This window comes from Oncorhynchus mykiss, chromosome 19 (genome assembly GCF_013265735.2).
Source record: "Oncorhynchus mykiss isolate Arlee chromosome 19, USDA_OmykA_1.1, whole genome shotgun sequence".
In the NCBI taxonomy this organism is placed as follows: domain Eukaryota; kingdom Metazoa; phylum Chordata; class Actinopteri; order Salmoniformes; family Salmonidae; genus Oncorhynchus; species Oncorhynchus mykiss.
The window spans coordinates 42,575,208-42,589,379 of NC_048583.1; the positions used below are offsets into that span (position 1 = coordinate 42,575,208).

The 14,172-nt window shown below is 41.9% G+C and overlaps 1 protein-coding gene across 1 annotated transcript; it reads left to right on the plus strand.

Moving 5' to 3' along the window:
• The first annotated feature begins 2,576 nt into the window (after nucleotides 1-2,576).
• LOC110497914 (serine/threonine-protein kinase Nek9) lies at nucleotides 2,577-13,670 on the plus strand. The gene is made up of 23 exons (XM_021574382.2): nucleotides 2,577-3,215; nucleotides 3,935-4,112; nucleotides 4,328-4,383; nucleotides 4,539-4,609; nucleotides 4,773-4,878; nucleotides 5,565-5,696; nucleotides 5,859-5,969; nucleotides 6,174-6,238; nucleotides 6,375-6,425; nucleotides 6,516-6,708; nucleotides 6,820-6,964; nucleotides 7,150-7,350; nucleotides 7,507-7,553; nucleotides 7,736-7,897; nucleotides 8,016-8,124; nucleotides 8,325-8,486; nucleotides 10,226-10,393; nucleotides 10,487-10,546; nucleotides 10,698-10,882; nucleotides 10,983-11,144; nucleotides 11,231-11,335; nucleotides 11,517-11,570; nucleotides 11,713-13,670. Exons 1-23 carry the CDS (start codon nucleotides 3,033-3,035, stop codon nucleotides 11,884-11,886), a joined length of 2,880 nt encoding a protein of 959 aa, XP_021430057.1. The 5' UTR covers nucleotides 2,577-3,032; the 3' UTR covers nucleotides 11,887-13,670.
• The last annotated feature ends 502 nt before the right edge of the window (nucleotides 13,671-14,172 follow it).

The following is a 14,172-nucleotide window of genomic DNA, read 5'->3' on the forward strand; positions in this document are numbered from 1 at the left end:
TGTACTCCCTTCTACAATGCACAAAATATGACAATAAACATCACGCTTCCAAATACAGCAACACTTCAAACCCCACCCGTCAACCTCAACCGAAAAGTGGAGACACAAAATGAAGTCCATCAAACCTGGAAGAGGAAATTATTATTGTGGCATTGACCCAATGACAAAGACAGTGAATATGCACACTCACCAGGGATATGGCCGACGTTCTCCGCTTGTGCCCATACTGTTCCCTCAATTAAGTTATTAATTTTGAAAACTAAAAGACAGATTGGAATCTTTTCATTGTCATCTCTTAGTCTTTTCATTGCAACCTCTTAGTCTTTTCATTGTAACCTCTTAGCCATTTGCTTTCCAAACAGTTTTCCCGCGATTGTGTTTTTAAATTCTGCAATATGCCTGGCTGGGTCTCTTTGCTTTTCACTGACAGTCGCAACTCAACAATCATCTATTATTTGGTATGTGCAGCTCGCATAGCCCACAGCCCTTCTGACTATGGGCTATGCGATTTTTAAAAAATCCTGTTTTTGTTTGTTTATGAAGCTAATGATCCTCTGTGGCCAAATCATGCTTTCTGGTGCAGTAGCCTATTTTCAATGATTTGATTTATTTATCAATAGACAGGAGTAAGCCAATTAGGCTATATACTTTTGGCAATTTAATTACATTTACTTTTGGGAAAGCTTCCCTTAGCCTTATGGACACGCCGCCTATGCCTTTTAATGTGGAATAAACACAACCGGTCAATATGTTTTTATCTGATTGTCAAACAATCACTTAAAAACTTCTTAGGGCTGCAATCCCGTTAACAGGATGACATGACAACAGCTTGTGAAAGTGCAGAGCGCAAAATTCAAACAACAGAAATGTCATAATTAAAATTCCTCAAAAATACATATGTTTTATACCATTTTAAAGGTAATCTTGTTGTTAAGCCCACCAAAGTGTCAGATTTCAAATAGGCTTTACAGAGAAAGCACCGCAAACGATTATGTTAGGTCACCGCCAAGTCACAGAAAACATCCAAAGTCATGAAGCGCGTTCCCTAGTTGCAGACGAAATGTCAAAAGTTCCGTTACTGTCCGTAGAAACATGTCAAACGATGTATGGAATCAATCTTTAGGATGTTTTTAACATAAAACATCAATAATGTTCCAACCGTAGAATTCCTATGTCTGTAGAAAAGCAATGGAACGAGAGCTAACTCTCTTGTGACCGCGCCTCAGAGCCTGTGGCACTCTGCCAGACACCTGGCTCAAACAGCCCTTATGAGCCCCCACTTCACAGTAGAATACTCAAACAAGTTTCTAAAGATGGTTGACATCTAGTGGAAGCCTTAGGATGTGCAACATAACCAATATCCCACTCTGTATTCAATAGGGGCTGGGTTGAAAATCGACCAACCTCAGATTTCCCACTTCCTGTTTCAATTTCTTCTCAGGTTTTTGCCTGCCATATGAGTTCTGTTATACTCACAGACATCATTCAAACAGTTTTATAAACTTCAGAGTGTTTTCTATCCAATACTAATAATAATATGCATATATTAGCAACTGGGACTGAGGAGCAGGCCGTTTACTCTGGGCACCTTTCATCCAAGCTACTCAATACTGTCCCTGCAGCCATAAGAAGTTTTAAAAAATGCGCTCCTGTAGGCCCCCCGCGCACATTCGTCCACTCACAAAGTAATATCAGCACCCATACCCCAACAGTGCACTGATGAATGGAAAGACATATCTGTTACAGAAGACCTAAGTATATTGTAATAACATTCTATGATTGTCATTAGGCCTACACTAGCCTGAATTGATGCATCCTCTGTTGTCCACCCACTCATCTCCGCCTTGTCCGGGAGCGTCTCAGGCAAATATCTCTGCCTTGTCAAAATATAAGTCTTCTCCTCAAACCACAACACAATTTGGTGCATATACCACCACCCGGTTTCGAGTCAATTCGCAAATTTTTAATGGGCCTGAAATGCCGTAATGTTAAATTTTGGTGTAGCCTATAGATTTTTGGGCATGTTGTTGTGGCTCACGTTTAACCGGTACCGTGTACACCCACTATTTATTTTGCTGGGACGCCATGCAGGACCGTCCCGCCTTACTTTCACCCATTATCCTATTATGAACGCAGCATAACTAACATGAGTGTTTCCGGGTACTAGCCTATGTCAAAGAGAACACATTATATTGTCAAGATAGTCAACTAACCGCTCTGACAATGGAAATACATGTTCGCAAAAGCGGGCGGCAGGCGGAAGAGGCGAGCTCAAGCGTGAACATTCTAGCCAATGAGAGGGGAGATACGCGTGTGAACAACAGAGACAACACCGATATAAAATATATTTTTATCAAAGTTACCGGATGGCACGTGCGTCCACTTATATCAGTACATTTGTAACAACCTAAACATTACGAAACTTATATTCGATCAAATAAGACTCACGTAGTAAATTAGCAATTACTTTTTTTGTTGAAGAAATTCGACACTCTCATAGACTTCCATTCAAAACATCCCGACTTGGTCTGATGATTGCTGTATTCTTGCGCGGACAGATTTTGGGTGGAGTTGAGCCTCTTGCTTCGCCTCTCCATCTTTGCCTATGCATGGACATGGAAAAGATGGACTCCTTATTGCGCTGTGGCACAGTCTAGTGTGCGGTACTGTCAGCTTCCTAAATGTAAAGTTAGTAAAGTGGGTAAACTGCAGACAGTAGACAATTTAGTAACGATTATCAGATCAGGAGAGATGGTTATTGTAATACTACGCATTAACGTTAACGTCCAAAGGTTTCGAAGGAGACTAGGCCAAAAGATTTCCTGGTAACTTGGTAACTGTAGCTAGCAAATCAACAACACTTGTGCAACTCTGTTGCACGCTATTGCTGCTGCTTAATATTCTGTGCAGCAGCCTAGCCTACTCCTAGCTTGAACTCTACTCCCCCAAATTGGATTTGAAGGAAATATATTTTACGAGTTTGTTTACGAAATTCATTTGTAAATAGTTGGCGAGCTTTACTTATACTCAAAATGTCACTTGAAGACTACGAAAGGCATTACGCCTCGCTATATTCAGATTCTGGGAGTGAATCTGTCGCCAGTGGGCGATCGACGTCAGTATACAGCGGCGAGGAAGAAAAGTTACATTACATTCCAATCCGTATCCTTGGAAGAGGGGCATTTGGCGAAGCAACCTTATACAGACGAACAGAGGTAAGCAGGTTAAGATCTACTTCTATAATTATTGGATATATCCCAGGAATATGCTAGTGTGTGTCACTGCCACTGTTGTACACACACACACACACACACACACACAGTTTTGTTAAGACCTATTAGGCCTGTTTATTAGTGATCTACAATAGCTTCCCCAGCATGCTGTGTGAATCTCTCACTAAACATGGCCAGTAGCCTCTGAGACAGTCTACTTTAGTTTTCATACCCCAGTGGGAAATGCTTGCATGAGAGCAAGATTTATTACATTCTCAAGCCATTTGACAAAACTGCTATTATCCCCTTAACTTTGCACAACTAGAGCAATGTTTAAGGACAAAGTATGGTTTGTATTTATATGAAAACAGCAGGAAATCGACAACCTTTTGTAAAGGTTAAACCTTTTAGTTTACTTGCTGAAATAACAGTTTGTTTGATTAGAGCCTACATCATGTATAGTACATTATTAGGGATATATCCTGTTTTAGCATCTGTTATTATTATCTTCTTATTATCATATTACATTTTCTATTAGCAGTAGCACACTAGAAAAATAAAAGGAATACAGTTAATTTAGTTTAACTTTGAGGAGGCCATTGCAGTAAAGTTGTGCTGCCTGAGGTCTCTCAGAGTGTTGTTTGTTTTAGCCTTCACAGTGAAAGTCTTTCTGATCTCGAGCTGACCTTTCTCTGTCTGTTCCCTGTCTTATCGATCTACAGGACAACTCTCTGGTGGTGTGGAAGGAGGTGGACTTGAACTGCCTCTCAGATAAAGAGCGTAAGGATGTCACAAACGAGATCAGCATCCTCTCCATCCTACAGCACAACAACATCATAGCCTACTTCAACCATTTCATGGACAAGGACACTCTTCTCATTGAGCTTGAATACTGCAATGGTGAGATATGGCAGCATCTTATCACTTGGAGTTGGTGTATTTGTATGAAATACTTTTGGGATATTAAAGATGTATTATTAATTGTCTTTATTCAACATAATATTTTGTGTGATAGGATATTGATATTGATATTGGCTCATCTGAAATATGATTACCCCAATTGTCTGGCATTTACAGTAACAATAGAAAAAAAACAACTGTCTTTTCAATTTCAGGAGGAAATCTTTATGATAAAATCAACCAACAGAAGGGGAAACTCTTCACTGAGGAGGTATGAAAATTAAACCCAACATGTTGTAAGAGTGTATTGACACATAATGACACATAATGGCTCTGACTTTGCCCTAGTTAGGAACAATGGTGAACATTCAACTTAATCTTTTCCTCACCAGTTTTTAATATCTTAAACATCTTAAATACTCCCAGGTTGTCATATGGTACCTGTACCAAGTCGCCTCTGCAGTGGCTCACATTCATAAGGCTGGTATCCTGCACCGGTAAATACCAGGGTTGGGTCCGGGCTTTACTCCTTTATTGTGCAACAATATGCTTTGATTATGAGTATTGCATGTAAGCTGTGTTGGTTATTAATACAACAGTCCTCATTGTTTGATCTGGTCACTATTTTATTTTTTGACCTACTTTATTCTTCTCTTGAAGGGATATCAAGACGCTGAATATCTTCCTAACTAAAACCAACCTTATTAAGTTGGGTGATTACGGGCTGGCTAAGAAGCTTGACTCACAGTTTGCCATGGCTGAGACTGTAAGTTACATTGAAGTATTAACCTGGAAAGCTGCGCTGGTCTGTTTTACGTTGACCAAGCAGATCTCAGAACTCACAGCCATTATAGTTACTACAGAGCTTATTACAGAGCTATTACAGAGTGTATGCTGATCACATTCAGTTAACAGATTTGGTGGGCAGACTGAGCACTCAACCAAATCAAGTCCTGAGAGCAGTGTGGTTGTTCTGTCCCTTTGTGGGCATGGTCTACATGTCTCTCCCTGAGTGTACCTAAGACTGCTGTATCTGTAGTCAGCTTCATCAATTGATGTTCACTCTGCCACAGGGACATGACTTCTGTATGATGGAGGCAGTCGTCAGAAAAGGCAGCAGCGAGTGTGCAGCTAATTGTCTGTTGTGACCTCGAGCAGAGAGCAGATGTCATAGAGTATATTATGAGGCTGCGCATGTCTGCTGCTTTGAATATAAATTGCTGTCATTGCAATACCCTTTTAGAATCCATGGGAATATGAAATATTGTGTCAGAACAATTGAATGTTTTACTGTGCATATTTGTCATACCCATAGTTTTGCAATTCTTTGATTAGGACTGACTCAAGCTATTTTTATTTTTCAAGTGTTTTGTGCATATTCACATTTAGTTTTGTGTAAGGTATAGATAACATCTAAGTTACTTTTTTTTGCATTTTCCTGTATAAATCTAGTGTGTAGGAACCCCATACTACATGTCTCCTGAACTGTGTCAAGGTGTGAAGTACAACTTCAAATCAGACATCTGGGCTATGGGCTGTGTCATTTTTGAAGTCTTAACTCTGACCAGAACATTTGATGCTACGGTATGTGCCCTGCTTATCTTTTACCCCCATTGTCTAATTGATACACATTTGCCTGCTATTATCATTTCTTCTAATGTTAAATACACGGCATTGGCTGATTATGCTCTGTTGATATCACTTTAATGTATTTCCGGTTGACGGTTGCTGCTTGTGTGCATGTAGAATCCGCTGAACCTGTGTGTGAAGATAGTGCAGGGAAACTGGACCATGGAGGTCAACTCTGATGTGTATTCCTCGGCGCTGATCAAGCTGGTGTACGAATGCTTAGATCAGGTGAGGAACCCGTCAGCAATGTGTACGGTATACTCTCATTTCAGTCTTTCATGGCTGTCATCGTCAGTGCGATAGAATGTAGCATCACCCTAAGCATACACTGTATGTAGGGAATCAGTTGATGTACAATATTACCACACATTTTCTACATGGAGAAATATGTGTGATGGATGGTAATGTAATGTAAGATACATTGATTTGCAGGATCCAGAAAAGAGACCCACTGCTGAGGAGATTCTGGACCAGCCAATCATCTCCTGCCGCAAGCAGTGAGTCTGGTGAATGGGGGAGAGAATGTGGTGGGATGTCTGACAGATTGAGAAGATTGTCTGATTGTTCAAATAGGTGTATAGACGTCATCAAAACTGCTGTTTTCATTGTGTAAACAACCTCTTTTTGTTTCAGGGAGCTTGAGGACAGAGTTGCCTTGCTGAACTCAGCAATGAAAAAACCAAAGTATGTTGAACACATTCTCACCTAATCATGTAAATGTGGAATTTGTAAGATGATTTTGTTTAATTAAGATATTTTGTGACTTGTCTATAGGTTGAGCACTGTGACTGAGAGCCCTGTTGCTGTAGTGACAACACGCTCTAGGGAGGTGTATTTCTGGGGAGGGGGAAAGTTCACACCCCAGAAACTGGATGCCTTTAAAGGAGGCAGCGGTGCCCAGCATGTTTGTGCAGGGGAGACCCACTTTGCTGTGGTTACTGTGGAGAAAGAGCTGTACACTTGGGCTGTGAGTACCATGCTGTTCCTTTAAGTCCAAGGCAGAAAATACATTACAAGAACTTTAAAGTTGTTTTTGTTGATTAAACATGTGCTCTTTGATGTCCTGCTTCCATTATAGAGTGTCCAAGGCGGGGCCAAGATGGTGGGCCAGCTGGGCCATGGAGACCAGGCCTCGTACCGGCAGCCACGCAAGGTGGAGAGGCTCCAGGGAAAGGCCATCCGTCAGGTTGCGTGTGGAGCAGATTTCACCGCCTGTGTCACTGGTGAGTTGTGTGTCTGTGTGGAGCACTACTTCTGTGCCAGTAGAATAGGATGTTTACAATGGGAGGGCTCTGTTGTTGTTTTTTAACAACAGAGATAAACAATTCAGACAGCAATTTGCAACCCTGTGTCATACAATACGATTTGGTCTTGTTTGACGACATGATGTTGATGTGTTTGGTTTCAGATGAGGACCAGATGTACATGTTTGGTTCTGACTACTATGGCTGTATCGGAGTGGAGAACGAGCAGGGCATGGAGGTGCTAGAGCCCGTGCTGTTGGATTTCTTTGAGGAGCGACCTGTCAGGCAGGTGTCCTGTGGGGACAACCATGTGGTTGTGCTGACCCACAGTGGAGATCTCTACTCCTGGGGCTGTGGAGAGCATGGTATGTACCAGAGCATTGATACTGAGCAACAAGGTATTACTTCATGTCTACCACCATGCCTCTCTCAAGCTCCATATCCTATCCGTTGTCCCTCCTTACCTTGGCCAGTAGATGGCGCTACGATGATGCTTAATTAATTTAAGTTATTTTCCTCAGGGCGTCTTGGCCTGGACTGTGAGGATGACTTTAACTCACCCATGCAAGTAAGATCCTGCCCTTTCTTTTTCAGCAGAGAGCTTGAACACATATCATGTAAATATGCTTATGGAGAAAGGGGCAATGACGTCTCAATTTTATTGTCGAGACAAATTAATGGAAATGTGTTTTGAGTCCACCGTTTAAATCAGTAGGAAGCATAATGTTGTGTATCGTCTGGCGTTCACAGGTGGAGATCCCCAAAGGAGCCATTATCTCATCCGTGTCCTGTGGCCTTGACGGAACCTTTTTCCTGACAGAGTCTGGCAAAGTCCTGGCCTGTGGGAACAACGATCTGAACAAGCTGGGTCTGAACCTGGGAGTCTCTGGCCTCAAAAACCTTCCTGGAGAGGTACAGCACCACATTCCTCATACCAAGATCCACTCACAGGCTCTTCTCATTCCTTTAAAATAAGGAATAACACCAGTAATGGTGGAGAATTTAAGTTTTCCTCCTTTTCCAATGTCAGGCCTACCAGGGGATTCCATACACCACCACACTCACTCTGGTCAAGCAGCTGGCCAGGTATAAGATCCAAATCATTTCAGCTGGGAAGACTCACACTGCTGCCATTGACGGTACAGCGACCAGACTCTCTCCTGTCTCTTTCCTTGAGCACCCAATGATTATATATATATTTTTTTAACATTTTAGTCATTTAGCAGACGCTCTTATCCAGAGTGACTTACAGTTAGTGCATTCATCTTAAGATAGCTAGGTGGGAAGTATATTGATTTTTATATCAAAACATGGTTCTGATTGAACTCTGACATTGCAGAACGTGGGCGGCTGATGACCTTTGGGTGCAACAAGTACGGTCAGCTGGGTGTAAAGGACTTCAAGAAGCACCAGGGTGTCCAGCTGCTGTTGGGGTCTTTCGGGGGGAAGGTGGTCAGCAAAGTGTCTTGTGGAGATGGCTTCACCATCGCAGCCACGAAGGGTCAGAAACACAACTAAACTTGAACATTCTCTGTTGCAGCATGTTGTTGTCATATACTGTTCAGTGTTTACAGTGCATTGACTTTTTCCACATTTTGTTACTTTACAGCCTTATTCAAAAATGGATCAAACAGCTTTTCCCCTCATCAATCTACACACAAAACCCCATAATGACAAAGACATTTTAGCAAATGTATAAAAATATCACATTTATGTAAGTATTCAGACCCTTTACTCTGTACATTGTTGAAGTACCTTTGGTACAGAGCATAAACCCTACAAGTTTGGCACACCTGTATTTGGGGAGTTTCTCCCATTCTTCTCTGCATTCTTCTCAAAACCTGTCAGGTTGGCTGGGGAGCATCGCTGCACAACTATTTTCAGGTCTCCAGAGATTTTGGATCAGGTTCAAGTCCGGACTCTGGCTGGGCCACTCAAGGACATTCAGAGACAGGTCCCGAAGCCACTCCTGCGTTGTCTTGGATGTGTGCTTAGGGTCGTTGTCCTGTTTGAAGGTGAACCTCCGTCCCAGTCTGAGGTTCTGAGCACTCTGGAGCAACTTTTCATCAAGGATCTCTCTCTGTACTTTGCTTCGTTCATCTTTCCCTCGATCCTGACTAGTCTCCCAGTTCCTGCAGCTGAAAAACATCCAAACAGCATGATGCTGCCACCACCATGCTTCACCGTAGGGATGGTGCCTGAGTTCCATTTAGGTTTCATCACCAGAGAATCTTGTTTCTCATAGTCTGAGAGTTCTTTAGGTGCCTTTTGGTAAACTCCAAGCGGGCTGTCATGTGCCTTTTTCTGAGGAGTGGCTTTCGTCTGGCCTCTCTACCATAAAGGCCTCATTGGTAGTGCTGCAAAGATGGTTGTCCTTCTGGAAGGTTCTCCCATCTCCACAGAGAAACTCTAGAGCTCTGTCAGAGTGACCATCGGATTCTTGGGTCACCTCCCTGACCAAGGCCCTTCTCCCCCGATTGCTCAGTTTTGCCGGGCTGCCAGCTCTAGGAAGTTTGGTTGTTCCAAACTTTTTAAGAATTATGTGTGTGTTATTGGGACCTTCAATGCTGCAGACATTTGTACACTTCTCAAGATCTGTGCCTCGACACAATCTTGTCTCGGAGCTCTATGGACAATTCCTTCGACCTCATGTCTTGGTTTTCGCTCTGACATGCACTGTCAACTGTGGGACCTTATATAGACAGGTGTGTACATTTTCAATTCATCTCCAATCAATTACATTTACCACAGGTGGACTCCAATCAAGTTGTAGAAACATCTCAAGGATGATCAATGGAAACAGGATGCACCTGAGCTCAATTTCAAGTCTCATAGCAAAGGGTCTAAATACTTATGTAAATAAGGTATTTCTGTTTTTTTATTTTTAATAAATTTGAAAAAATGTTTAAAAACCTGTTTTTGCTTTGTCATTTTGGGGTATTGTGTGTAGATTGATTTGGGGAAAAAATATGTTTATCCATTTTAGAATAAGGCTGTAACGTAACAAAATGTGGAGAAAGTCAAGTGGTCTGAATACTTTCCGAATGCACTCTATCCTCTATTTTATTTCTTGCTTTATTCTGTTAGCTGGGAGTCCTCTGACCTACATGAGTAGGACTCAAAATTATGGAGAATACTGGTAGCACCTTAGGAACAGGATTCCTGTTTCCAGGTGCTGGAAGGATGGATATTGGCTAATTATCTGTGGACCAATAGATTATTTATCTCTGATCCTTTCAGACAATCAGATCTTTGCCTGGGGAAACGCAGGAAATGGACGCCTGGGAATGCCCGCTGACAAGGGCTTTGGCTCGGAGGTTTGCCCTGCTTTACCACGACCCATTTTCGGCTCCCTCCACCATGTGCCAGACCTCTCCTGTCGCGGCTGGCACACCATTCTCATCATGGGTTAGCCACTAGCCACTTACTTCTGTTCTAACACCAGCTAATCATTTGTTGAAAAATACAGTTGAGATTGATTGATTCTGTTCTCTGTTTCAGAAAAGGTTCTCAACTCTAAAACTATACGATCAAACAGCAGTGGACTTTCAATTGGCTGTGGTAAGTAAGATGGCCATGGTCTCTCTGGTTACATTATCCCTCCCTCCCTGGTTACATTACATTCACAATGTGAACATGTACAAAGTTTTATACCAGTATGGTAATGTACTGACCATGTGGTGTGTCCTGGTGTTTGTCGGTGCATACTAAGGGCTAGGCCAAGCCTCTACCACAACTGTGGATCTGGAGAGTGAGCCAGGCTCAGAGACAGGGCTGCGTGAAGGGGGCCTGGGTGGCACTAAGGAGGCCGACACAGATGAGCGACGCATCGAGACCTCCATGATGTCTATAACGAACCAGACCGGCGACAGCTCCTGCCCCTTCTGGCTGCGCAAGGTTTGTAATCAAAACCACAAAGCATAATGAAAGCCAAAACAGAGAGGGTTATGGCCACTGAATGTTGTTTGTGTCCCTCCCTGTCCATCTTCCCTAACAGGAGCTCCAGGATGCAGAGTTCATCCCGATGCCAGAGGATTTCAGAGGCTCCATGCCTGGCCCAGTGGCTCCTTCTTTCCCTGAGAGCGTTACACTGCCTTACGAGGAGCTGCAGGAGCTGAAGGCTGCAGCCGCTGCTGCCGCCACTGAGAAAGAGCTCCCGGTAATGACCACCGCATGTCTGGATCCTCGATACTTGACTACATCCCCATGCCAATGCCTCAACCTAACCAAGTGTTGTTTCTTTAGACTGCTCGCATGGGCTGTGACAGGGTCAATGGGTTTGAGGAGGCAGGAGCCTGTAAGAAAGGGGAGGCGCCAACTTGCTGCAGAGGAAGCAGTGAGGTAGCACAGGTATGTACAAGATAAGCCCTTACACACATTGTAACAGCACAAGACTGCACCAGACAGTAGTCTGTGAACATACCGCAACAACTACAGAGAAACACAGAACAAACACGAGCAGCTACGATATGTTCACAGACTACTGTCTGGTGCAGTCTTATGCTGTTACAGTTGCTATTTTCTTTTACAGTTGCGAGAGACAGTCAGTCGTCAAGAGGCAACCATCCAGTTGTTACAGAAGCAGGTAAGCGTTACTCACTACAGACTGTCTAACACCTGTGAGCAAAGTTGTGTAGTAACGTCGAGTCCCTATTCTGTAAAACCACTCAACTCCATTGCTATGCAGACAGATAAGTGTTATCAAGTGTTGTTCTCTATGATAACAGTTCAGTGATCAGCTCAAAGAGAACGAGAGACTCTGGACAGCAATCAACCGTCTGACCTTGCGAGAGGCAGGAACTGAAAATAACTGCAACCACCAATCCGGTCACAGGCCTGTGGAGGGAATGGGAGGAGCCTCCAATCATGACGGGGACAGATCTGATGGGGCAAATCCGTGAGAAAAAAAGACGGAATCTGTGCTATACTATGCAGTGAGTGGTGGTGGCTCTGTGCAGTTAAGTCCATCCAAACAGGTCCTGTAGATGGAGTGGCTAGGCCATATTGAGAAGAGGAATATGTTAGCAAGCCAGTTCCATTGGTGAACGGCAGGGAGAAGTAGGTTTAAGAAATTACTAAAGGGATGAATAGTCTGAGAGTCAATTGTGTTCTCCTTAACTAGGAACAGCTAGCTGAATAATGGATGCCCACTGACCTCATCCACTTGCAAGAGAGGTCTCGCTTCTTTTCACATTGCGTTACATCATATTTCTTCGATATACTCCAATCTGCATGATAACGTATAAATATACATGAGAGATACCCTGTATGAACACTTTCATGTTGTAAGTTCTAATTAAGTGACAGTGACAGGAAAAGGCCTACAGCAACTGATCTGCTGTGATCTGGACATAGACAGACTGACATCTTGGCTTGATTCAACATTAAGCAACCAACTTCTTGCAGTGTTATGTAGGCTAATGTGAAATATGAGTAAGTACTTTGGTAGTAATGATAATGTTGTCACTGACTGACTACTGTCAACTGAGGTCTAGGATTGCGTTTTGTCCCACATTTTAATTGATGATCACAAATGGGCACAGCTTACTGTAGAGAGAAGATCGTTTGGTGTTCTTCCATTGTTTTTGATATATATATATCCTCCTGTTTTATCTTGCAGTTATTTCTTGTGGTTATTAAAACCAATGTGAATTTAAAGTACTGCGTGTTTTGCTCATTCCTCTGGAAAGCCCTGAGCCCTATTTTTGATAACCTACCAATGTTCTTCATATGTGATGCTGTTCTAAACAAAATACTAAATACTAACTAAAAGGCATATCGAATATAGCCTTAGAAAGATATACCAGATATAGTATATTTTATATAAAATTTACCAAAGATGTGTTTAGTTTTAACATTTTAAGTATTTACAATGTTGTGTCTTTCATGAACAGCTTGCTATACTGTATCTGCAAAAATGCCATGTGAAATGTGAGGTTCACTTTTCAAACTACTGATTCATTATAGACAATCACTTGTCTTTTTATTGCCTTAAGATGATAACCTTGAATTTGTTAGAACTAGTATTTAAAGTGGAGGAAATTAACCATCAAATTGCAATGTTCCTTCTGTAATACTTAATGTCATGAGAACAGTTCTAGAATTTGAGAAAAGCTTGTCTTCGTAAACTTCATGGTAATACTGTGTTTTTTTTCTATTACATTTTTCCTGTTTTTGAGTATTCATTTAATCATTATTTTTTACACTATTTGTGAAAAGTGTAATATTCAGATTTGGTGTATTTCTTTACTCTGGGTGGTGTGTGCATGTAAGGTTTTAAGTGTCCTTTACCAATGGCTTATAAGCTTGCAACTATTTTGGTTAGTTTGCAGTTTATTGATACAGTACAACACTGGTGGAATTTTCTTTGTCCATGCAAGAGAAAAAGATGTCCCTATTCCCTAGTGCTTTTGCATACTCTTTAAACCAAAGATTGTGTTGTGATGAATTGTGCACAAAATATAAAACAAAATGTGCCTTTAGAATAGGATATGCATTTTATACAGTTTGTTTGATGCTGATATTATGCCTATACTGTGTTTATTTTTGCAATCCATTGTTTTAATGGCTTATCTGACCCTATGCAATTGAGTGGGTGTAAGATGTTACAGTTGTCTACCTTTCCACCATTCACAGAGGAACATTTGTTTTATGCTTCATGTAAAAAATAAAAAACACAAATAATTTTGGTCTAATGAATTCAATGTTGAACCAAACACTGCAGACAAAGCTAAATACACTGCTCAAAAAAATAAAGGGAACACTAAAATAACACATCTTATCATCTGATCTGAATGAATGAAACATTCTTATTAAATACTTTTTTCTTTACATAGTTGAATGTGCTGACAACAAAATCACACAAAAATTATCAATGGAAATCAAATGTATCAACCCATGGAGGTCTGGATTTGGAGTCACACTCAAAATTAAAGTGGAAAACCACTTTAATGTCCTTAAAACAAGTCAAAATAAGGCTCAGTAGTGTGTGTGGCCTCCACATGCCTGTATGACCTCCCTACAACGCCTGGGCATGCTCCTGATAAGGTGGCGGATGGTCTCCTGAGGGATCTCCTCCCAGACCTGGACTAAAGCATCCGCCAACTCCTTGGACAGTCTGTGGTGCAACGTGGCGTTGGTGGATGGAGCGAGACATGATGTCCCAGATGTGCTCAATTGGATTCAGG